The sequence below is a fragment of the Manacus candei genome, unplaced genomic scaffold, assembly GCF_025592945.1.
Source record: "Manacus candei isolate 608988 ecotype Guabito, Panama unplaced genomic scaffold, ASM2559294v1 h1tg000067l, whole genome shotgun sequence".
NCBI lineage: Eukaryota > Metazoa > Chordata > Aves > Passeriformes > Pipridae > Manacus > Manacus candei.
In genome coordinates, this window is record NW_026138115.1 from 13,978,615 (window position 1) to 14,004,505 (window position 25,891).

At 35.2% G+C, this 25,891-nt stretch overlaps 1 protein-coding gene across 6 annotated transcripts in view; it reads right to left on the bottom strand.

Moving 5' to 3' along the window:
• NPAS3 (neuronal PAS domain protein 3) overlaps positions 1 to 25,891 on the bottom strand; it is a 608,446-nt gene that overhangs the window by 404,325 nt on the left and 178,230 nt on the right. For 3 of the 6 annotated variants that reach the window (XM_051806249.1, XM_051806250.1, XM_051806252.1), the window contains exons 2-3: positions 18,426 to 18,670; positions 18,263 to 18,313 (exon numbers count right to left, since the gene is read on the bottom strand). In XM_051806249.1, the coding sequence (XP_051662209.1) occupies positions 18,263 to 18,313; positions 18,426 to 18,670 (296 nt within the window). The remainder of the gene's footprint in view (positions 1 to 18,262; positions 18,314 to 18,425; positions 18,671 to 25,891) is intronic. The other 3 variants (XM_051806251.1, XM_051806253.1, XM_051806254.1) reach the window with 1 other exon arrangement.

Below are 25,891 nucleotides of genomic sequence, written 5' to 3' on the forward strand. Positions count from 1 at the left end.
ACATTTGAGTATGAAAAAATATGTGCATAAACTGATGTGGGGTTTTTCGTTATTGAACTTTATACACCATGTTCCATTTTGACTGAAACAGTGAAATAACTAGCATGTTGCCTCTCTGAAGCCGAAAGCAATTTCCTTTTCTAATTTTAGTTATGCAAAGCCTATGGGCATCATCAGCATTTAGTAATTAGTTTTATAATTACTGCTGTTTTGCTCACTGTCATTCAATTTTTCTTACAACATGGTCTGGGATTGAAACATCCCACATCCACAGCTGTGTAAATTGCCATCCATTTATAAGACAAAAAAAGTAACATTCAACATACATCATTATTCAGTCAAGAATGTGTTATTGGTTCTTAGGTGATGCTTTGAGTACATAAGCTGTTCAGTAAAATGCAAAGAAAATATAGTTCAAATACTTAATAAATGCTATATAAAACAGGGAAGTCTGGAAAATTTAAATGGGAAATAAAAGAATTTCCATTAAGTGACATTTCAGTCTATTATTAAAACCAAGATCTGTTCCAAATATGGGGAAAAAAAGTATCTTTTTTGCTTAAAGAAATATACTGAGCCGAAAAACAGTTGAATTCAGAGTTGTTGATAGTATAATTTGATCATTCTTGTTAGAAGTATTGGTAGTTTGGCAACTAACTACAAAGTCATTTAACCAAGAATTACCTATCAATATAGTGTTGATACATTTAGACATGATATTCCAAAATATTTTACATCAATAAATACAAAAAATACAAATGGTTTTTGGTGTGACATATTCACTTAAACCTAGACATTTTTCTTAATGAGATTATACCCCAGTAAAATTAGAGATTGACTAGAATTACTATGTTATTGTTTTAAAAACATTAAATTCCAAAATTTGTATTTTTTAAAATTTCTAACTTGAAATATGATGTCAGTTATGAGTTTTTAAAGGCTAGAAATGTCATAGTCAAATAAGAATAAGAAATCTATATTTTTTTCTTAAACATAATTTCTTCAGTGAGCAAGAATTCATATATTTTCTAGAGTGTGTCTGGTTTAAAAAAAATAATCACGGCAAGAAGAAAATTCCTACAAAAGGTTCTGCCAGTGTCAGTCAGCTACCACTGATGTCAATCTGCTAGAGTAGAGCTCTGCTCTTAGAGGGAACCACCTTCCCTCGGCAATGGAGAGACCAGAGAGCACCAGCACGAATGCTCAGAACGGAACACCAGCAATGGGACGATTCACATTTGCAATTCCGTCCTTCCTACCAGAAAGCAGAATAATATAGACCTTTTAATCTTATTCCCTATCTTTGTTAAGCTTAGCTAGGAGAAAACAGCTGCTAATAAACATAAAGCTCTTACACACAAAGAGCTAGGCTGTGCTTAGCCCAATGAAGGGGCAGAGGAGATATGCCACTGCAGAAAAAAAATTTAGGTGGATTGCTTTTAAGGATTTTTGTGGTAGTGTCCACTATTTATGTTTCACATATTTTATGTGACATATTTTATGTTTTGCTATTTTATGTGACACAACTAGAGTCACACATTTTTGTCTCAAGTGATAAAATAATTCTAAATATTTTTTGCTATTTTTTACTGAAAAAAAAAATCTTGATTTAGAATAATTCTTATTGGATATACAGCATTCAGTATGACCTGAGTCAGAAAATTCATTGTTTTCCCAAGGAGTAAAATTTTAGATCTTTAAACAAAGCCTGAATAAGCAAAAACAAATTCTTTGTCTCCAGTTACCTACAGAGTATGGGATGAGATCCTCAGAGTCAAGACTCAGGCAACTGCCACAGTGGTTGCTTATTGCTCCTGCAGTGCTTACTAACTGTTCTTACCTTACAATTATTAGTTACAGTCTACTCCACTGCCCACCGTCCCTCAGAAGGTCTATAGCCCACAAATTGTCTTTGTGGGCCTCTCAACCTTATTCGTGCTTCGGGAAGGCAGCAGGATGCACCTGTGCATGGTTACCTGCATGGTTGTGCCATTAACACAGCCCAAAGCGCCCTGGTGGCTGTACACCCCACCACAGCCTGCCCAGCTCTGGCCTCCTGCCCAGCTGCAGTCCAGCACAACCACAGTCCCTCTGAAGGCCATGAAGTGACAAGGGCGTCTGTCCCCAGGATGCAGGTCTATCAGGAAATCTCTCACACAAATATGAAGTGTGCCTTTGAAGAACTGATGCCTACACGCTACGCCAATAACTGGTTTTTCTCTTTTCTGAATTTTTTTCTGTTGTTTTTGGTGTTTGGGGGTTTTTTCTTTTTCTCTTTCTTTTTCTTAATAAATGAAAACCTGTGTTTGGGCAAATATCACTACCATCTCTGCCTTCCTTCATTCCTTAAAAAAAAAAAACCCATATTGCACATAATTTTTGAGTAAAAGAAATATTTTCTTGTTTTGAACCTCTGAAAACAGCCATTTGGGGGACTATCTGCTTATATGTAACTAGATGATTTCTTTTAGGGAAAAACAAAAACAAACAAAAAAAACCTAACCCAGGAATCCAAACACAAAATCTGAGAAAAGCAAATTTACACATTTGTGCCTCAGAAGTTTTGGCCTTCATTACTAAAACACATATATCCACATACAAACTTTTTTCATCTCTGAAATACGTAAAAACACTTTTATTGAAATACTGCAGGAAATACACCTGAATAAAACCCAATTATTTCTAATATAACTGAAACATTGTATGCATTGATACACCATTCAAGCTAGAGGAAAAGCATGTCATACACTGTCTTCTACTTATTTGAATGACATGCTACACAGTATTTAAAAAAAAGCTGCAAAAATACACTTTTCATGTATTGTTCAGGACAACTATTACTAACTTACAGGAATATCAGTACAGAAAGATATTTTAGAAGCTGGAGTAACTGATTGATGAGAATCTATTCAGGTGCCTGTTTACATCTAGGGAGACAGTTTGACAGCAAAAAGCTGGGAGAAGGGCTTGAGCTAACCCTCCTGCACTCCCAACATGGAGAGCTGCTTTGGAAAATCTGCCTGAAAATCCCCTCTTTGGTTTGTATGCATCCAGTAAAACATTGCAAAGGGAGAAGAAGATTCACTATGGAAGAAACACTGTCTGATGGATGGAGCAGATACATAAGTTATTAGCTGTAGCACACTCTTTTTTGCTAGCTTTTGAATATACTCTGCAATAACATGTGCAAAGTATTTTGAGAGCTTCAAATTACAATTCTCATATAAATGTGAAGTAATACTGTACATTCCAGAAACCTCTTCATTCATAAAATATTCCTGACCATATGTCTGTAAACTAATAGCAATTAACAAAATGGCATGAAACATGGCACAAAAAAGTGTGAAAAATAACACATGACAGAGATCTGATACATCTTCAGGGAGAAGTTTGAGGGGGAAACACTCCAATGTTAGCAATATTCAGTGGCTATCAGAAATTTATTTCTTCTCATTTTGTCATTGCTTATTAATCCCAACCAAACTGACAGTCAAAGGTTAAAAAAGGGAATAAATTAAGATTATTGTCAATCATTACATATAGAAGAATAATTAACTCAGTATGTTTATTTATCTATTTTTGCTACTTGATTAAATGAATGATTGATGCCAGGTTCCTTGTTTTCTTTTCCTTCTTTTTGTCAGTATAAATGATTGGTACGAAACTAAACGAAGGTATTAAATTGAAATTGTTAGAAGCACAAAATATATGCCAGGTGGATTCAGATGATTTCAAACTTTCTTGTTACTCTTGTAACTTAGTAAAATGCATTTATATATACACAAACAATTCCATTAATAGCAGAAATAAACTGGAACCTGACATTTTCCTCTCAAATATTACATATTAATATTCAGGTTTCCCTTTAAAAAAAAAGGAGTCTTTTAATACTTTTGTAGAGAAGTTTTGCAAATGAATGCACTTATCCAATTTATCCTTGGATAAATATACAATTTGTCATTGAATAAGTAACATGTAACACTTTGTGCAAAGATGCCAAAGCATTTTTAAATGCTAACCAGTGTTCTGAGTAACAAACTCTAGTATATATCTTTGGGAAAGAAATCAAGGCAGATACGAGTACTGTCAATCCAAAAATTGTTGGTAATGCGAGATGAGGGAAGAAAGTAACTGAGATAGAAAGTATGGGTCTTTTCAGTCTGCCAGTAAGAGTATACTCAATCTCCTCCCAGCAGGGCAACAGTGAGACCACTTCATATGTAAGAGTTTTCTTTCCTTACTCACTTTGTAAACAAGAGAAGTAAGACCTAAAGTTCTGAAACCACTCCAAATTTTTGAGGACAGATGAAATCCCAAGGCTCTGAAGTGAGGACTGAAGCACAGTTTCACCTAAGCTGACCAAAAATTGCTGGCTGGGCTAGGAAAGTTAACTAAATGCAACTGCATTTTTGAAAAGTTAAAGGAATTGACCCTGAAGTCTGAGAAGGCAGCTTTTATATGGGATTAAAAAGAAAGTCAAATATCTTTCTCCCAAAGCATTTCACAGTGGTAAACTATTGAGAGCTTGAAACCGTTGTCTGTTACTTACAGAATTTACTGCTGAGAACACAAACTGAAGCAAGTCACCGTCAAAATCTGCGGTTTTATTTCCACTTGTGAAGAAACTACCTGACTCTGAAGCAGCTACTGTCTTGTTAAGGACATGGCTCATCTCTTTTCACTACTTGGAAATATTGGAGACAGCTGAACTCAAATCATGCAGGTGGTCTGAGGAGGAGTTCACTTAACTCTAATTTTGAACCAAGGGAAGTCTGAATTCAGGAGGAATTATTTTCTTTCTATTTCCATACAAATTCTAGCTCCAGTTTATATGCTGTTTTAGAAAGTCTGTTCCTTTTCCCTGCAGATTGCTAGCTTCTGTGCACCACAGTACTAGGATTGTTGAGGTGACTTTGAGGTAGGTCTGGATTGAATGGAACCTTTTTTCATGCTTAGGAAGGATCTCCTGAGCTCACTTAGTTTGGCTGTGCTTTGGTTTCTCCTGTCCAGCTATGAAATTGATACCCAACATGACAATGCAAGTTCTCTCAATAAGACTGCTATCAGACTGGAAGGTGTCCAAAGGAATTCTTCAGACAACTCTGAGTAGATTTTTGTTTCCAGAAATCTGAATTCTGTGGGTAAGGTAACATTACACCTGTACCTATCCTGACCCATTCAATATCCTGACCCATTCAATATCCTAACTGTGAAAGCCACTTGCCCCATAAGATTACTACCCAAATCTCACCTTGTGGTGCCTGTTCTCTATTTTCAGTTTGCTCTATCACAACTTATTCCTACTGAAAGAATGACGCCATTGAAACAAAATATAAAATTAAGGGTAACCTTCAGCATTCACAATTATTCACGAGAATTCACCTCCTGACATTGTTCAATCCTTATCAGCAAAAGGAATCCAGAACCACAATGAGGGAGACATTAATGTTAGTTCCCAAAGTAGAATAGAAACCAAAATGACCCATCCATATTACATGAAAATGTATATTGAATACATATATTAAATCAGAGAACATCACACTGAAATAGTTACTGCAAGTTTTATCTTAGGTTTTTATGACACTGCTACTGAAATACTGTGTTCAGCTATGGTTTCCTCCATTCTGAAAATATGTTAGAAAATTGGATAGGACTCAAGTAAGAATGATTAGACTTCTGAAAGTCATTCCCTGTAGTGAAAGACTAAGAAAGCTCAATTTATTTAGTTACTGAAAAGAAGGTTAAGAGGATCACAATACCTACATGTGGAAGAGATTCTGACAGTAGGCAGCTCATTAATCTAGTGAAAAAAGGCATAACAAGATCCAGCGTTTGGAAGCTGAAGCTGAAATAAGACTACAAATGAGGCACACTTTTTTCACAGTGACAGTAATTAACCGTTGGAACAATCTGCACAGGGATGTAGTTGACTCTTTATCATTTAAATGCTTTACATCAACATTAGATACTTTCCTAAGAGATAAGCCTGTTTCTCAAAGAGATGCAGAAAATACTGGATGAGGTCTTCTGTCTCGGGTCTGCAAGAAGTCAGACTGGATGCTTATCACAGCTGCTCAACATTGTACCTGAACAAAACACTTCTGCAAGTGCTCTGCACTTCAAGGACCAATCATCTCATGTCCATGGTATCTATCCTTTGTGTGCAGCTCAGTTCAAACAGACGCTGTCTCCAAAATTCAGCTTCCTATTTGTCAGGTAAAATGATAACCCTTTCAAGGCAGATATGGAGATCTTCACATTTACATTCACTATCTGGCATAATCACTGCTGAAGACCAAATTACATCAAAACTGCCCATAAACAAACTCTGCAAAGCTGTTTGACCACTGATTTTGCCTGATGCTTCTACCCAAGGAACCTCTGTTGGGTTGACTCCAAGCTAGTGATGAGTGAGTCAATATGTAGGTCTTGTAAAATGTTGGAGCTTTTAGTCTCGAGGGTGCCAAATGGCCTCTCAACATAGCTGCCTGTGTGAAAAATATAGTTCCTTTATGTTTAATGAGGTTGTTAAGGAATCAACAGCCTCCATGAGGATGTTGAAGAAACCAACAAAAGCAAAATGTATGACGAGGTTAGGTGAGCTGTTAATTTTCCTCTCAGCAACTTAATAACATTTGTGAAAGAAAACTTGCCCTTTAAGTCTTCAGGATAGGACGTGGGAGCAAAAGAATAGCAGAGGAAAAAAAAAATCCCACAGAGATAGAAACTACAAAGATAAGAAAGAGTAAATAACAGCATTTATACACAAAATAAGCAGAAACAGCTGACATATAATGGTAAAGAGAAAAATGTTTAAAGTATTAAATAAATGACAAAAATTCTTATCTTCAGAGAAACAAAATTAAACACCCCATTTCCTCACCTCTAGACAGGGACAGAGAGAAACATTTAAAATGTAAACAAAAAATAAAAACTATGGCCTTGGAATGTGGTATGAGGGTGGAAGTCCACAGAAAATCACACCTGGACTTGCCATACATTATACTTGCAGCAGGTTTCTGTAGGGGTTTTTTAGAATATCTAGTTATTCTATTTTTTTTTTCTTGTGACACTCAAAAAATTGACAATGGACTATAAAATGTTTAAAAATTATTAAAGGGACTTTTTTTATGAGACACCTAATTAAAACAATATAACACAGAGATGCAGTATAAAATGGATTAGCAATATTCCTTCTATTTGATTGGTTCATTATCTACCAAGTGCAAATCTTTATGTTATTCTGAAAAATATCTCCTCACAGACATGGGTTAAATTTCTAAATGGTTAAATTTCCTTTTGTTAAATATAGCATTTTTACAAAGGATATGAAGATAGTGTTATTGCTTGAGAACTGGACTCTTAGTCTTAGGGCATGGGAACGGGCCTCTATTCCCTGCTCTAACGCACACTTCTCATGGGATATTGAGCAAACCACTCTCAGCTGGCTTTGCAAACGTGCTCAGCAGCTGCTTCTTATGATCAGATTACCAAAGTGCTGAAATCTTTAGAAAATCTGGCTATTTATTTTGTAGCTGAATAGGATCAGAGATCTTTTGAAATCTGGCTCCAGTTGGAGCGCTGCACTCTTTTGAAAAGCTTGCTCTAAATCTGTATATGCCTCAATTTCTCTATTAGCATTATCAGCACTGTTCTACACGAAGAGGATGAGAAACAGCTAGCATACACAGTAATTCAAATCTGAAAGGGGATATATAAATTTACAGTTTCTCTGATAATTGTAGAAATACAGTAAGTACTTAAAAAAGTAAATAAAAAAACAGTTCCTGATTTTTCCTAACCTTTACACAACTGGTTTTCTTTAAGATGTAAAGCGAGGTAATGTTGAGGATATTATTCTGCTTGCTATAGGTAAAGTTTTGGAATTGTCTATATGTATAAAAATGTGAGCAAAGATATTTCTCCATCTTTCTTTTATGATTATGAATATTCATTTAATGACTTTACAGATGATGAAATAAGACATAGAATTATGTACTTGCATGTGGTACTACCACAGGAAAGGAAAGCAAAAACAATTTTTATACCATACAAATAGAATGCAAAGTGACAACAGACACATGCTTGTGCAGATGCACTCAGCTAAGTCTGTGAGTAAGAATTACAGGGAATGATGTGCTCAAGCACTGAAATTAAGGTAAGAATTTTCTAACAGCTCCATTTAGGAGGATGACTGGCACAATTGGTGTTAATGAGTTTGTTAGGTATTTGCCTTTTTTTCCTTTCATAGTAACAGAAAGCATGGTATGACTAAAGCCTTTGAAATTAAAAATAAAAATGTTTACCTTGGCTTAAAAGCTAGAAAATAGATGTTTCTTAAGGGAGCTTGATATTTCAAAACACAAGTTCCCCAGCTGTGTAGAGATTCTTATTTTCCTTGCAAACTTGGAGGCTATATAGAGGCTTACATGTTCTCTAAATTGTAAGCTCTCTACGAAGGGTGTTCTCTAATTACTGACAGCTAATGAAAACAGTTTTTACTGATCTCTCTAATGTCCTGGGAAAGTCTTTACTATAGATTCATTGTATTCTACTTTATATCCCTGATTGAAATGGGAGACCACAAGAGCATAGGGATTTGGTGGAAACTCGATTTCCTTCCTCAGGCTTCAAAGAGAACAGTTGCAGAAATTAGGCTGCGTTGATATTGTGGTCAAACTTTGGTCAGACTGTGGTTATACTTGCATGTTGTATAGATATAAAATCATTACACTTTGGTTTTTAAGATTGCTGGGTCTACCTCTGTTGACCAAAGGTATCTAATACAACTAATACATCAAAGTAAGAATTATTATTAAATCCATATACTTCCAAATTCACTTTCAGGACTCTGACTATTATTTACTCCAAATATTGAAACAGCCACTTTGGAAAATACTAATAAATATATAACTGCAAACAGGTGAGATGGGAGGATTTATTCCTTCTATTTCAAAAAAAGTTTTTGTGTTTTCTTTCATTTCAAACAAAATATTTGAGTCTTAATTTTTTACTTGTAATATGGAGTGATGTAACTCTTGGTAAAACAAATATTATAAATGCCCATTTATTTACACTGCTTTATTCCCTCTAGGCACTCCCTGTCTGGGTTTTTTATTTGTTTGGGGTTTGTTTGTTTTTTTTTTTTAAGTTTCCACTACATTAATTATCAGTTGGTTAATCTATTTCTTCATACAGATGCATTTATTATCTCTGCAACAGATTCAACCAGATCTAAAAGCAGCATACATGCAATGGGAGATATATGGTAGAAGTTCAGATGACCCAGAAACCAACAAACTACAATAATAGAAGAAACAAAGGCTAAGCTGTATTGAATTTAGCAGGGCTTTATGTATGTCCTTACATTCTCCGCCCAGTTGAAGAGACCAAGGTATGAAAGATATACTGAAACTGTTAAATCCAATCATGAGATCCAGTTTCTCAGCCTCTTTCATTTGCAAAATGGTGCACTACAATATTGAGCTTGACTGAGACTTTTTCCAAAACATTCTTCATAGCAAAGGCACTTTCCTTATGTTCAGAAAAGGGCAAATAAAAAGACAAATAAATGTTCTATCAGATATTGTAATCTACAGATAGCAACAGCCTTTTTTGATTTTTACATACCAAAAACTATAGCAGTGATTACTGTTTCTGATTACTAAAAGCAAAAAGCAGAACAAGCACTTTTGGCACACCGGATTCATTGCACATCTGTAATTGGCTAACCCCATCATGTGCGTTATTTGAAAAAGTTATGTAGACTGCACATATAATTTAAGATATTCATGCTTCTAAAAAAGACCACCTGGAACTAACCCATGCAACACAAAACATGAATCCAAAAATCATATGGAAGCATTTTATTAAGAGCTTTGGAAAAGAGGACTGTTGCAGCACTGACTTTTACATAGAAATTTCTACTGGATGAAAATCTATATCATTACATATGGACAAGAAATTAACTTGGTTTTAATTTGAAAGTTTTTCCTGGGTTATTTTATTATCATCACTAAGGTTGGACCAATGCAACTGTCAATACTATATTCCTCCTCACATATTTACCTCTGCAAGTCTGAAGCCTGTGCTCTTGTCAAAAGTCGCTCAGCCAATACCATCAATGTTGTCAATAAGTAATTGTAATGACAAAACCCACCATCTTTTAGGTGGAATGAGAAAGGTATGTTCTCAACTCAGGAGTGAATTTTATTGATATGATAAGTACTACTGTGCACAGAAAGACATGAACATTGAAGGAAAAAAGAATGAAGTGAAAAGTTACAAACTTTGAGGTTTCTTTTAAATATTAATATTCTTCACCAGGTTGTTTTCATTACCAAGACTGCATTAAGAATGCAAAGATGTATAGAAAAATGCAGGACTATGAAAAGGAGAGAGTCAGCACTGGAAACTGAGTACAAGACAAAGACATTATGCATATTCAGTGTTTCATCTATGGACTCAAAAAAAACCCAAATGGCTAAGAAAAATAAGCCGTACTAAAGAACATAATGAAAATGCAAAAATGACCAAGTCAGTGTAACAGCACAAGAAGAGAAAGGAAGATGAATTGCAGTGTAGTAGAATGGAAATACAGTAGTGGCTGGGAGTGAGAGAAAAGATGTTAAAGTCACTTTTTCCATTTCCTTGCTCTTAAAAACACTTACTGTGTGGTTGTTTTCCTATTTAATTTTTAAGTTGTAAGGTGGAGTTCTAGCAATAAACAACTCTTCCAGGGACTGACATCTGATTGACAACATTTTAGAAAAAGTATTAATTTGTTACGAGCAGTAAATGTTTTGTGTCTCCACAGAAGTGATGGATAGAACTTTTTATGAGACAAATAAAACGCCATGAGAAAGTAAATCATTCTATTATTTCTGGTAGCAAAACTGGAAGGATCAGTTAGGTTCTTTTTACGCCTTTGTTCATGCAAGAAAAAAGGAGAGGTGAATTTGAAGTGCTTTTCCCATTATTCCTGTTCTGCTTCATAAAAAACCCCAAATCCTTTCAGTCATTTAACTCCAGTAGCCTGGAGTTTAGGACAGCAAAGATAAACATTTAGATAATAATAATATTAATATTAACAGTATTCTTACACTGAAACAAATACATTTTAGGAGGTTTGATTTACTAAATTGCATAGATTGTTGTCTGTGATCCAAACATCATTGTAAATTGCAAATTTTAAATCAGCATTTGAGCCATGTTTACTACCAGTTCATTGGTGATCATGCCCAGAGCAGTTTCTGGAGAAAAATACAGAAACTCCATTCTCAATAGTAACTTTCACTTCGATCCGCTTTCCAAGATCACTTAGTTATATAGTTAATGTGCTTAATTTGGTTCTGCCTATATAATGTTCTTCCAATATTTTAAAAACATAATTCTTATGCACTAGGACACCAAATGCCTTAAAAATACTTCAGTATACAATGTATATCCTAATTAACTGTACTTATAATTTCAGATAATTAATTTGGGTTTGTATTATAAGAATTACTTCCCATTTATCCAAAAATACACAATCTTACTTTTATCCTTTTCGTGCAAGAAATTTCCCAGTATTTTGCCTACAATTTCTTTGAGGCTAAAACAGATCAGTACTACAAACTTCACACCACCAGCACTTTGAAAGAATGGATGAACCTGAATAAGGCTGTATCAGGGTAATCAGAGTGATATTAGAGGTAACCCAACCCTTGTCTGAAGGACACAGACAATTTATTCAACAGTTCTGGAATATCTGAGAAACACTGCCAGCTGGGATTCAGGATGATGATGCTCAGGAGTTTCATATTCCCTTGCTTGTACCATGGCAAGTAACCTATTAAAGCAATGCAGAACCACAACAACTACAATGGGCACATGACTGTAGATATTACAGAGATGTGAGAAGTTTTCTCACTCTGTTTTTTTTGGCACGTCCAAGACTTATATCTTTTTTCAAGTATGTTTAAAAGTTTGACATAGGCACTTAGGAAACATTTCTTATTTTCCCAGCAAAAATGATACACACAGAATTCATCATTTATGGGTATGACTCAAACACAGAGGAGGCAGTTCTTGGAGCCCCATGTTTGGGACTCCAACATTTGTATTCCAGCAGCAGAATGCTTTTGCATGAGAAGTTTGAGGGAGAAACAAGGATGATCAAAAAAGACAAAAACCACAACAATCTACAATAATCTCATATTGACAAAGAAGATATGATATAGGATCAGATAATCATTTAGGTTGGAAAAGACATTTAAGATGATCCAGTTCAACTGTTAAGCTAAACCTAACTGTCAAGTCCACCAAACTATGAACTCTTGAGACTCAAATTCTCCTCCCTTAGTTTTTCTAGTGTCGATGCCTATGATTGCATATGCTCCTTCAACACTGCTGTTAACAGTAACCTGAACTATAAAGACCCGTAGAATGGATTCTGTACAAGCAAGCACTTAAATAAACCTTATCAACCTGTTCTGTCTTTTCTGCATCAATAGAAGTTTTACTGTACCTTACTGCTAAAGAGCCTTTACTGTCTCCGGAATGGTTTCACATTTCTAATACACATAAATCTATTTTTTCTTGAATTTTCTAATACTTTTAGATTTTTCCTTAATGCTTCTACTTGTCTTTGCCAACATTCTGCACCTCAGACATTACAGTTTATCTTGCTATGTATTTCCCTTTAATTCCCTAAGTTTTATTTAAATAATCAAACATATTTTTTCAAAATAATTGTTTTTATTATTCATTCTGAAAAAAGATGCAGTTTTAGAGTTTTCAGGTGCATAGAAAATTATCATTTCAAAAAGTTTTTTCATCAAAATTTTTCCTGACAACCAATTTCACACATAAGTTTACCCATTAGGCAATTAGACCCTCAAAAGTACTAAGTATATTAGTCAGCATCCTCCTCCATTTTCAGAGATTGAAAGCAATCAGGTTGTGATCACTTGTCACCAGGCAATCACCAACTTTGAGTCCCATATTCAATTCATCTTATCTATCACAATGAGATTCAAACCGAGCTACCTCCCTTTGGGTTCCATATCTTTCATACCAGAAAGTCATCAATAGTTCTCATAGAGAACATTAATGTTTTACCACTGACCTCCTGAAATTTTCCGCACTTGATTTCTACATTCAAACGACACCTAATCATCTTATGTAACTTATGTGATAGGTTGATGACTAAGCTATCTACTCCTACAGCTGCATTTCCCCTATGACCACATAAACAGGTTTACAATGGATAAACATTACTCTTACAATCAGTGTTTGATACTGATACACAGTTCGATACTGAGAACTTCATAGTGGCCTATATAAAAACAGTGATAAGATTCTTCTGAATTATTCTTGCAAGAATAATGCTTGCAAGACAGGGAGAAATAAATTATAGGGCTATCAAGAACTCTCCAGCACAGGAGCAGAAGTTCTGCGCAAAGCGGGATGGTAAGATTTGGAGATTCTTTTCATAGCAAGGAATACAACCAATTCATCTGCATTATTCTCTTTTCATCTGATTGACTTTTTTGCTTTTTACAGTGAAAACAAATGTCTTAGGCCAAAAACTCTGAGGAAGAAAGTAATTCTTATTTCTTTGCCCCTGTAGATAGTTTCCCTGAGAGAAAATTGTGTAGTGATTCAGAACAAAAGGCCAGTCTTACTGGAAGGTTTGTGGGTTTTGGAAGGGAAAGGCTTGTACTGCCTTGCAACTCCTGCTCAGAAGACAACACTCCACTTAAAATATAAAAGGCTAACAACAGGTAATGTTATTTAAAGTGTTTCCACAATGAGATCATGCAAAAGAGAACAACTTATTTCTCTCTTATAAATGCCTACATATCCAGCACAGAAATTATTAGAAAAAGATATTTAAATTAATGAAAGTAATTCCACTTGACATTTGGGATAACAACTACCACACTTTCCAATTATCATTATTGTTTATTTTCTTTCCCACAGAATTCAAAGTGCTGGACTTATTTCCTCCACCCCAAGTCCCACAGTATGACAAGACATCAAGTTCATTTTCAAGCTACACTTACATATTTTGTTTATTTTGAGAATGGATCCTTTGAAAAACATGCTAGATTGAAGGAAACAGGTGTAATTTTGTTTTAAATTTTTTCTTTGTATCATTAGCAATTTTTTTTAAACTATCATTACCAATGCAGAATTGAAGTAACACTGAATGCTTTATTGCAAGTAGTTTTTCAGTTGTGTTTACTTACATCAAGCAAGAACAATTTGGATAAGAAAGATTTCAATACACCGCAAATACTTCTGATAGCATCTGATTTCTTTTCATACTGATATATACTAATTCCAGAACACACACATAAAACTACCTAATTGCAGAACACAAAACACTTAAAGCAGAGATGGCTAAACTAGAAGTGACATTCTTTATACAACCTACCAGTCAGTCAGTACTATTTACTGAAGTCCTTTTCACTCCTCTGATGCACTCCCATTCATCTCTTCTCTTACAGCAGAAAAGTAAGGTTATTTTACTTATGTAACATAAAATGTAAAGATTTGGCTTCAAAAAATAAAAGTCATAATAAACCCACTTTTAACTTGACACCCTCTAGTTTCCATATGTCACAAAATTCAACAGGAAATTATGGCCTTGCACAAACACTTGTATCTCCAAAAACAGAAATTAACACCTCGCTTGAATAGAAAAATAACTAAAATTTAATAATGATTTTGATGTCATCATGGCAAATTTCCAGGACAAGGGTTTGCAAACTTAGGCACAGACTACCATATCTAATTGCTGCTTCAAAAGAAACAGAAATGGTAAATGCTGGGAACTTTGTTCAAGACAGAGTCGTGAGCCTTCTTTTTATAGTGACAGTGGTCCCCAGTCAGAAACAGTGTCCCAAAGATTGCCCAAAACCAAAATACACAGCATGACTTTATGTCAGCCAAACAGATTCAAAACACCAAAGAACAACAGTGTGCCTCACGCTCCTCTCCTCACTTCCTCTCTTCACTTAAAAAAAGAAAAAAAAGAAAAAAAGGTGTGGCTTGGTAAAAACACCCACAAACAAACTTGGAGTCAATGATTTGAAGACACTATTCCAAAATAAGAGGGTTCTCACAAGAGTTTGATTTTGGAAAAGGATTACAGGGCCTAGTATCAGAATGTACCACACGTTTTCAAGTGCCATGCTAGGTAAAACACCACTTACTAGCTGAACACACAGTATATACTGTGTATATTCTATTCCCAGGTAACTTTTAGAAAACCCATCTTTGAGTTAAAAAAATTGATCAGTGGCTTATTTACTATTGTTGGAACATACCCCAAACTCAGAATAAGGATGGAAACAGAGTTACTACAAAATAGTACATATTTTATGTACTATCAAAGAATGGCAATTTTATTCCTACTGACTCTAAATAACCTTTCTTAGAGACTTGCCCAGGTCTCTAAGAACTGTCTTTAAACTCATCTTCTATGTGTGTATTTGTTTACAAGGACTAAGACTTCCTATACACAGAAAGCCTTAGATAATGTACCAAAAGAAAAATAAGTGAAGTCTGCTCTATTAGAAGATGGAAAATATTTCCATTTTTAGCAAATGTCAAATCATGTCTATTGCTTTTAAGATTAATAAAAGATATAATGGTTTCTAGATCACCTCTAAATAAAGATTACTATGAATGGAGAAATGATTTACCAATAGTAATCACAATGAGATTTCTTTAAAGGTTACAATCATCAGTTATTTAGCTGAAACACTGCTGAGAATGCCTGGTCATTTCTTGAATAATGCATAATGTTCATTGTAGATTTGATCTGTATTATAACAATACAGATATTTCTACAATAATGGAGAAAACTATCTGATACTTTCCAATTGCTCAAGATATTTCCATGAAGTAATTGACTCTGGAAATATTATATGGAGTTACCTGAGTGCTCATTTGGAAGCATAACTTGCAGTGATCACTACACAGTAGGCATAAGAAAACAAACTCATCAGCCTTTACAGACTTGTACGAAAAGCTGTGATAAATACAGGGCAGAGTAAAGGACCTTCCTGAAATATTAAAATTATTAAATTGCTGCACAGTACTGGGGGAAAATTTAAAACTAAGCTTTTAAATTTAATGATTAACACAAGCAGATCAACACATTTGGAGGGAAGAAAAAAAAGCAGTTGCCTACACAATGTAAGTACCTCTCATATAATTTTCCAAATACCTTTAAGTCTATTCAGAATATTGCTTGGGCACACACAAAGTATAATTTCTAGTGTTTTATTGTAGGTTTGTCAACCATACTTCATGTGAAGCTGTAAGCTATTTTTGTGAGCTTGTTTATACAAATGAACTTCAAGGGCAGCAAAAAGCAACCTTAATAAATGAAACTGAATTTCTTTTGATGTAATTTCATGAATGTTTGATCAGAATGTTTCTACGTAAGAAGAACTGGTGAAGTAATAAAATATACCTGTACTCTACAGTTAAACTTGCTTATGTGAAATTCTTATACAATGAAACACTGTTTCATCAAAATTGTTTCAATATACTGACATATAACTAATACTACTTACTGTAAAGCTAAGCACACAAAAATGGGAAAAGAAAAAGGCAAAAACCCTTCCTCAGCACCCACATACCCCTACCCTAGAAGCATGGGAACTGTATCACCAGATGGGTGGAGGAGCAGGGTTATCAGATAGGGTGAACAGGCATTAAACACTTATCCAGCTCTTTTATAGGAAGAAAAATGTTAATCTAGATCAGACTATTTATGTTGTTGTTTAAGAATAAGATCTCATTCTCCCTTAAAATTCCTTTACTCATTAGAATCTCTGTACAGAAAGGAAGCTTTAGTATTCCGGTATATGTTCCACAAGAGGATAATGAAAAACAGATCCCAAATGTGCTGAAGACATTCACAGAGATCTGCAGAGCTCAGATTTTCAGTAATACAGGACAGCAGAGTCCACTTTACATCCACCTTGAAACACTGTTTAATTGCCTGAGAATAAACTCTCATCCTGAAAAAATGGAGAACATTTGCATATTATATCAGCAGGCTGATGAACCATGTTATACTCACGCTCTGAATGATGTAACTATTACCTTTTTCTCTCCATGAGAATGATATATAATGTAGCAGATAATATAAATTAAATATATAAAATGACCACAGCTATGTCCAGCTACTAAATCCTAGCCTGAAAGTGTTTCAGTTTTTGCCCTCCATGTCTATCTCCCTCCACTGAAAATTATAACTTTCCTTAACTAATATCACTTCCTTTAAATGGAAGAGCAGGTAAAAGCCCTTTGCACCATCCATACCAGTAACCCTTCATGGACAGTAGTGGTCTGATAAATAAGATTCTATCTCCACCTCCTCCCTCCACCCTTAAAGGTGGCTTTTCTTTTGCCTCATTCTATCTAGTTTAGTAGAGATTAAGAGTTTATGTTTCATAATGTGTGGAAAAAACCTAGGGTGCTCAAATGTCATATTCCTCTTTCCAAAATATGTTTCCACCAAAGTATGAGATTAGTAGCTAAAATAAAGTGGGGAGTTTTCTATGCTGTCAAAGCCAGGACAACCAGAAATTCCAGGTTTTGGCATGCAACTTGCTCACCTAATTTAAAATGCTTATCAGACAGCAAGATCACACTCACTGACATGAGTAGTATAAGTAAAAAAAAAAAAATTATTAAAAAAAATCCACTTTACACAAGTAATTGGAAACACTACCTAAGACCAACAAGCACACAACCTCAAAAACCACTGACTGATTCTTCCTTTACCTGACTTTGTGGCAATTCACATCTAAAACTGATTTTACTGCATGACTGCTTGTTTGAGCATGAAAAAGGTTGTTTAATATTGAAAAGTCTATTTTGTCTGAAATGTTGATAGATGCCTAGTGGTTCAGAAGTCAAAATAATTTCTATAGATATTACAAGATGATAAATAAAATCCTAGTCTCTCACCTGAAGGTTTAAATACTTGGATGTGATGCTCTCAAACTTCAGAAATAGATGATTCTACATTTAAGGTATAGTCAGAGAATTAAGAGATTGAGTTCTCAAGGAATAATGCCATGTTCCTCTCAAACACATCCTTATGTAAAATACTAAAACAAAGCAACACAATATTAGCTAAATAACTTGAAACAATTTAGTCTACATTACCCAGAAGACTTACAGCTGTAACAGTTACATCAATAGGTTTGTTTTTAAATAAAAAATAAATAAAATAAGAGGTTTATTTCACCTTCACATGGTGTCTTTCTCATGCAGACCTCAGATTTCCACATTTGAATCCCTTTAAAGGATTTGATATGCAGGGAAAGAAGAAAGGATTATGGTAAAAATTTCAATTTAGAGGTTACTAAAGGCTGCCATATTCGATACTACACAACATATTTTCTCCATACCTTTTACTGATGTATTCGGTGGAGGTCCTTCCATTCTCAAGTTCCACGGAGGATCACCTTGATTAGCAAAATCCCTCATTTTCAGATAGCTAATTGTAAGTCGGATGATGGATGCCTTGTCAAGCTGGCTGGTAATGGCTGCAGGCAGTGGCAACAACTTCGCCAACTCATAGAATTCAAAGTTCTCTTTTCCCCGGCGAGAGCGAGCAGCATCTCGGGACTTTTCCTTCCTCAAAGCTTGTAAACTGAAAGAAAATAAACAAAGTAGGACATTCATCAATATTTGCTTTTTCACTGCTAGTCTTCTCTACAAAGAACCACATTTTCAAAATGCTGTCGTGTATGGATCTACAGACTACAGGATGTATGAAATGGTACTCCAGACTTGAATGATTAAAACTAATGATAATATTGGAGTTTCAGTAGTGTCCAACATAATATGTAAGTGCTTTTAACTTATTTCAGCCACTTTTTTCTTAGCCTGCCCTTCCTTTTTTTGCTGTGAGTTTTCTGAATTTGCAAGGATGCCGTGTACATGGGGCTTATCTTCCAATGTGCCATTGCTTCTCCTGTATCACTGTGACCCAATTTTGCCTTAACTTGTGACAAATTCTGACTCTTGGGAAAGGTTTAAAAGCACATGACTCAAGTGTGTGCCACCTCTGACAGGGTCTGCAGTGCAGCCAAGACAACCAAACATTGTACAGTATCTTCTAAGTCACAGAAGTTTAAGTCTGGTGTAAGAATGTAAACCTTCCTGGATTTCATGAAGCTGCTCTTTAGGAGTTGTTCAACTGTCTTTCAAGTGAAAATAGTAATGTTTGTCAGAAGGGTGAGCAAGCAGTTAATACAGTTGCATGCTTCACATTTCTGATTGTAACTCACTACCACACACATGGCAGACTGTCAACTTTTTGGTCAGAAACAATCTTCTGCTTTACACAGTTGGAGCTGTTGGAAACGCAAAGACATTAATTTAGACCTGTTGCATCAATGTATCACTTGCTACCATCTATACAGGACAGGTAAAGGTAACTCAGATTTTAATGCTGGGCTATTTGTTTAATTGGTGTAAAAATGCTGTAAGCACAGTGTGGAGATAGTGGTTAACCACTGGAGTCCTTTCCTGATCTTTCCCTGTAACTCAAGTTTCAATATATAATAATAAAACTTTGCAAGGGAAAAGGGATTTACCTTTTTTCTTGCGTGTTTTGGGGAAACAAAGAAATGTTCTTATTGATTCATATTGCCTCTTCTGCTTTTAATGAGAGGGTTTTCAAGTTTTTGCCTTTTTTTTTTCTTTTTTTTTTTTTCCAGAGTGTTTAACTCAGGATATTATAAGCTTCAACATACCTCTGCCTTGGTGAGTACAAGGTGCTGCTGATACTGGGACTGGTGTCTGTCAATTCCTGCATAAAGCAAGTATAAACTGTTCTTGTCACTCACTAAGGATCTATCTTTCCTCATTTGTTTACTTATTAATTTGATGAAGTTAAAGCCACAGTTTCATTAACGAGTCATTGGTTGACAACAGAACTAGAATTCAACTAGCGTATAATGGAATAGCAAATGCTTCTCCCAAGCTTCCATGACCCTTTCAGAGACTCTGGATCTTATCAACAAAAAAATCATAGTGGCCAGATCTACAAAAGCACTCTTGCATATGAAGTAAATCAGTAGAATTGAAGCGCACAGATATAATACCATGAATCTAAGAGCTCTGTTTATACCTATTTTTCTAATTTGGAAATAAACTACAGATGTTATCTTATTTTTATGTTCTTAGCCACTTGCATTTTTGTAGCCATCTCTGCCACTTCAGACTTGAAAGGGCATATCAGCTGGGCCCTTAACACACAAATGAAATCCCTCCATGACACTTCCATGAGAATGGTTAACACATTACATTCCCTACACAATTCCATACCAATAGCAATTATATTTAAAAAGACAATCTAGCTAAGAAATAGGGATAGTAAGGAGGAAACAGCACATCCTTACCCACAGATAAAGACAAACAATCCTACTGAATCACACAGTAAAGTATCTACTTGACTATGAGCTCTATATAGAATGTTAGCAGCTTGATTTGTAAATTATATTCTAGCAAAAAAAGTACCTGAAAAATAAGATTTCACAAAACTCATTGTGGATGCATCTCTATCCAATTTCAAATTTTAAATATCTACAACCATAGATGTGGAAAATCCCTCAAAAGGTGCATTAAATATAACACATAGAAGCATTTTATGTATATACAGAAATCTGGGAGCTACAGCTCTGTGAGGTATGAACTGTCCAATTAATTCCAGGGAAGTAGTATACACTCTGCAAGTTAAGTATCTACAACAGCAACATAAGGGAAAGGCAGGTAAATTGGTCTCTGCCCAATTGCTTGCAAGTGAAAACTCAATTTCATGTTACAAGGCATGGCCTTTACTACCTGTTACTACACTTTTTTTTTCTCAGAAGCCAAGCCTGAGAACCTCAAGTTCAACCGATCAAATTTGAGGAATCCAGAAGAACTGAGATTCTCAATCTGTTCTGAAAGTCTGCACCAAGAGATTCACACCTTCTTTCCAAAGCACTTAATTATAACCCTGTATAAAAAAGGAGCACTTTAGAGATCCCTAGTAAAACAAACCAGAAACAAACCTCAGCACCTTCTGAAATTGAAAAATGTTAGAAATTGAATAGCAATAGAATATTCCTTAGCAACACCAAAGTCTGAATCTGCAGTTTACAAGTCCAGTAGAGGTTTCAGGAAATTGCTGAAACTGAATAATATGTTGAAATGTAAACTAATACAAAATGTTTCTGCATCAGTAACAGTTTGCAATGGAAGTCAGTTAAGCTGAAAAGTGAGGCTACCTGTGTCAGCAAACAGAATCATTTGAAAGCAACCTATTCAAACTTTTACAATAAAAAAATTAGAAGGGATGGGGAGCTGACAAAAGAAACTCCTGACCAACAGTATAAAGAGTAACTCGCCTTTTCTCCCAGTCGTTTGGTATTTTGTCATTTGTGGAAGGTTCACATAGTGAATCAGGTCAAGGAATTTGTAATTTGTAGCACTGTCCTCTTGGCATCAGTGCATTAAGCTAAATTTAGAAACAGTGTCCATCAATATGTGCATACAAGTCCTAATTTCTGCTCTACATAATTCCCCTAGGGAAATAGACTTGTAGTGTCAGACACTGCAGTTATGCTGATAAAATGGGTCCTTAATTTGAGAGCAGTGATTTCCTCAGCAGGATGCAGGAATTCATTAGATATGACCTAAACATCACTGTTAATCCTCTCTGGCACCTGTGATTCTGATAGGCAACATCAGCTTCATCGTCAGATTCTCCTAACAAAGCAACTTAACTGGTACTGATAATCCCAAGAGTATGCTGGAAAAGAGGGGTGTGAAGCTCACAACAGCAAGCAGTGGTGCTGACACTGAAGAAGATAACTCATCTTAGGTCCTGTCATATGACACCGGGATTAGAGGTGATTCTTGGTAACACAGACTAACTTACTAAAGTATCAGGCTGTAAAAACTTAGAAATACACAAGATTTCCTGCTAATGAGAAAAAGTGTGAGAAACTATACCCATGTTTGCTATGTGGATTTCAAAAACAGTCAGAAAGCATCAAGAAAGCGAGAATTACAGGATCAAGAGCTCTCACATGAGAGAGGAGGTCCCCCAACAGACAATTGAAACTACATATAATATCTACAATACCAACAAGAAAGTAACAGTGGGAAATATACCCCAGGGATATAAATACTGCTCCCTCTTGCCTTTTGTGGAGAAGGAGCAGGAGCTAAGAAAATTGTATCAGAGTGCACCATTATAAAATATAAAAGGATGATGTTGTCATACAATGGTGAAACTTCATGCATTCCTTTAAGAACATATTTCTCATAGAATTTCCATATACAGAATCCACTAAAGAAGACTAAGAGGTTTCCAGCTGCTAGCTCTGATAATCCTGAGAAGCAGTACCATATAAACAGCATATTCAATGGCTTGGAAAATAATGCTTTTGTTAGATAGGGTTTCTAAAATATATTTGTTTTCCTTTCAGGGCCTTTCCAGATGGGCTGATATAAAGGGGGTCTGGCTTTTACAGATGAGAGGGTACAATAAATACTATCATATAATTCTAAAATGGTATACATGACATTTCTAAAGTAGATTTTCTATTGAAGACACAGCAGATGCAGAAGACGTGATAATATGATGTTGCATAAAAGTTTTATGGGTTACTTGTGATTTCATTGTGCTTGTGGTCATTCCAAGCTTAACCTGCTCCATATTTTATTTTACATAATTTTACATACTTTATATTCATAAGCATATACATGTATCCATACCTGTGTGCACCCACGATCGTCAAGTCTGACCAATCGACATCTGTCACTTTAAAGCTGGGACAATCACAGCTGCTAATTTTTGCAGCATTTAATGGCAATCAAACATGTTGCAGCATATCAACAAGTACACTGGTCTGCATTAGCAAGGATTTTTTAGCATATGTTCACACAGAATATTCTTGGTTGGAAGGGACCCACAAGGATCATTGAGTCCAACTCTTAAGTGAATGGCCCATACTGGGATCAAACCCACAACCTTGGCATTATTAGCATGATGCTCTAACCAACTGAGCTAATCTCTGGGTCATATGAATACCTTGCTTTCATGTCTCACTTTGGGAACTAAAAATCAGTGAAAAAATTTAATTATGTGAATTCTGAATGAAAACAGTGGAATGGTTGCAGTTATAAATAAGTATTTCTGCCTGCAATTTCAAAATATAATTTGGAAACAGGTGCATCACAGACTTGCCTGCTTTTAGAAAGGCAGCTCACATTTGCATTTCACCTACTGTTCCCTTAAACCTGACAGAGTCAAGACTCCTCAAACCAGGCTTCTCAGAAACATTGATTTCCCCCTGCACAGTCCCACGTAACAGCACTGATAGGGTTTTGTGGTAGTCTCATTGGACTTGTCACAAATAGAGACTGGATTGGGAGCAAAGGCCATAAAACAAAGTTTGAGGGACAGATGGACTGCTGAGCTCCAGATAGTGGACAGCTTGTCTGCAGTGTGTCATCATAGTTTTTGCTCAGTTCCATTAAATACAAGCAGAGAAGTATGACACACTCTCACAAAGGATGCACAGTATTTTTGATAATGGCATTGAAATCATCCCTGATTTCAGTAGAAACTTTACAAATGAAACAGTATACCAGAACAGAGCACTTTTTCTTGTATTACTAAACATTTTCATACTCGTTAATTCAGCTGTTACTGAGCACTAGTGAATTTCTTAAGCCTCTAACAACAATATGGATTAATAGCAGCAAAACTAGATACAGTGCAAAAATAACATATAATATCTAATAACGTTTACAAAAAGTTTCACAGAGATGGAAGCAATTTGTGTGTATGTGTATTTTTATATTAGTCTAGTCTTTTAAATTCAAGGATCAAAACATCCACTGTAAATATTATCTATTTTTCCAAAGGACATAGCCAGATGGATGTTATATCAATTTCACAGAAACGAAATCAGATACATGGAAAGGATGTGCAACATTAGAGTGCACAACGAATCTGTGACAAAAAACATGGACTGGAGATAAGTGACCCAGCCCCCTCACTGCCCTGAAAGAAATGTTCAGTTATGTATGTCCCTCTGCTTACAGTTTTCCAATATAAAGAACACAAGAATGCTCACTTGCTATTGACCATAGTTGTAGCATTACATAAGGCAACAAATTTATGCTGCTCCTGAGTCCATAAGTGTGCATTTGTGCAATTCTATATGAGTTACACTAGGAAGAACCTCTTAGCTTTTTCTTACTTTTTTCCATGTTATTATGATGCGACAGAGTATTACTGTACTTTGGACATTTTTATATTTAAATCAACTTTAGATCACTTCCTGTTTTATTACTAACCTATTTACATAATTTCTGTATCTATATCAATGAAAGGTAGTGAATGACTATGAACATTTAACTAATACAAATGTTTATACATTCTGATGTAGAGGAATAATCAATTACCTGTGCCCTCACAGTCACATCCTTAAGAATCTTTTCTAGGCTTCAAGCTGACCAGTGCAAACAATGAGGGCAGTTAAGCCCGTTTATAACAACAAATACATTTAGAAGCTGACTCTTAATGCCTGGGTAATTCATTAAGATAATGTTCCACTCCACCTATAGATGACCACCCATAGGCTGTGTTCTGGCATTTAAAAATCTGTTCTCACTTCACTGATGTTGTAAGGCAATTACACTCTACTAGAAGTTCAAAGAATTGAATAGCATCAATATTTAAATGACCCAATTATTTGGAATATTTATTTATTTTAATTCTAATTGACTCTTCTTATTCCTGAGGTTTTTCAAAAGGTAATAGTGACATCTCAAAAACAGTGTTCGGTCCAAGTGGATATTAATCTGAACAGCCATGAACATTTTCAGATTCCAAAAAATTATTTAGACTGGAGGAAAGATGAAGGAAGCAAAGCAGAGTAGCTTCCACTGAATAATTGCGCACATTACAGTTGAAAAGTCCAGTCTAGCAAGTCAAACATCATCACTGGTGGCAAGCACGAGCCTAAAGCCCACTATTATCAAGGTTTTTTTTGGCTATTGTTCTGTTTTTCTAAAGCTTATGCTCTAGAGAGTTCACAAATATGCATGGAACTGGATATTTTTTCAGTATAGTAGATATAACTGAATAGAAAAAAATGAAGCAAAAGAGCTGATGCTCCAGTAGATGTGAATTAAAAGAAGAAAAAATCCTCTCCCAACTTCCTAAGACTAATTCAATTAGTTCCAAAAAATTGTTAATGAAAGTATGTTAATATGTTTATCTCTAATTTCTACACTGCATTTTGTTATCTTTGGGGATTTCTTTTCTTTTGAGACAACTTTTTGACTTGATGTTTTCTCCCTTTCTTTGCCTTTTTTTTTCTGCTGTCCTATTCGTAGATTTTCTTTTCACAAAGATTGTTTCTGAATTGAGAGTACAAGAACTTCAAGACTAATAATAACAGTTATGATGTTTAAAAGAGAAGACTACTTTCGTGAGGGAAAAAAGTTTCAAAAAAGAGGAAAGGAAGAAAATCAAAAACCACATTAATTTTTACCGTCTTTCTTTTTTAAGTAGATCTGAGAAACCAGACGGCAGATTTTTATGGATTTTTCTACTTGTTTGCTTAGGAGATTCGAACATTGCTCAGTCTCGCTATTTATCAATTAATCTAGCATGCAGCCTCAAAGCAAAAAGGTCGACTTGTATTAAAAATTCATCCATCAAAAATTCATCAAAGACTTCAGCATTTTAACTTGTGAACCTTTGAACACCTGCATACTTGTCAGATCTGTGGTCATAGTTAACTGGAATCTATAGTTACCACAGTGTCTGTACTTGCTCTGACATGAGCTGTATGAGGAG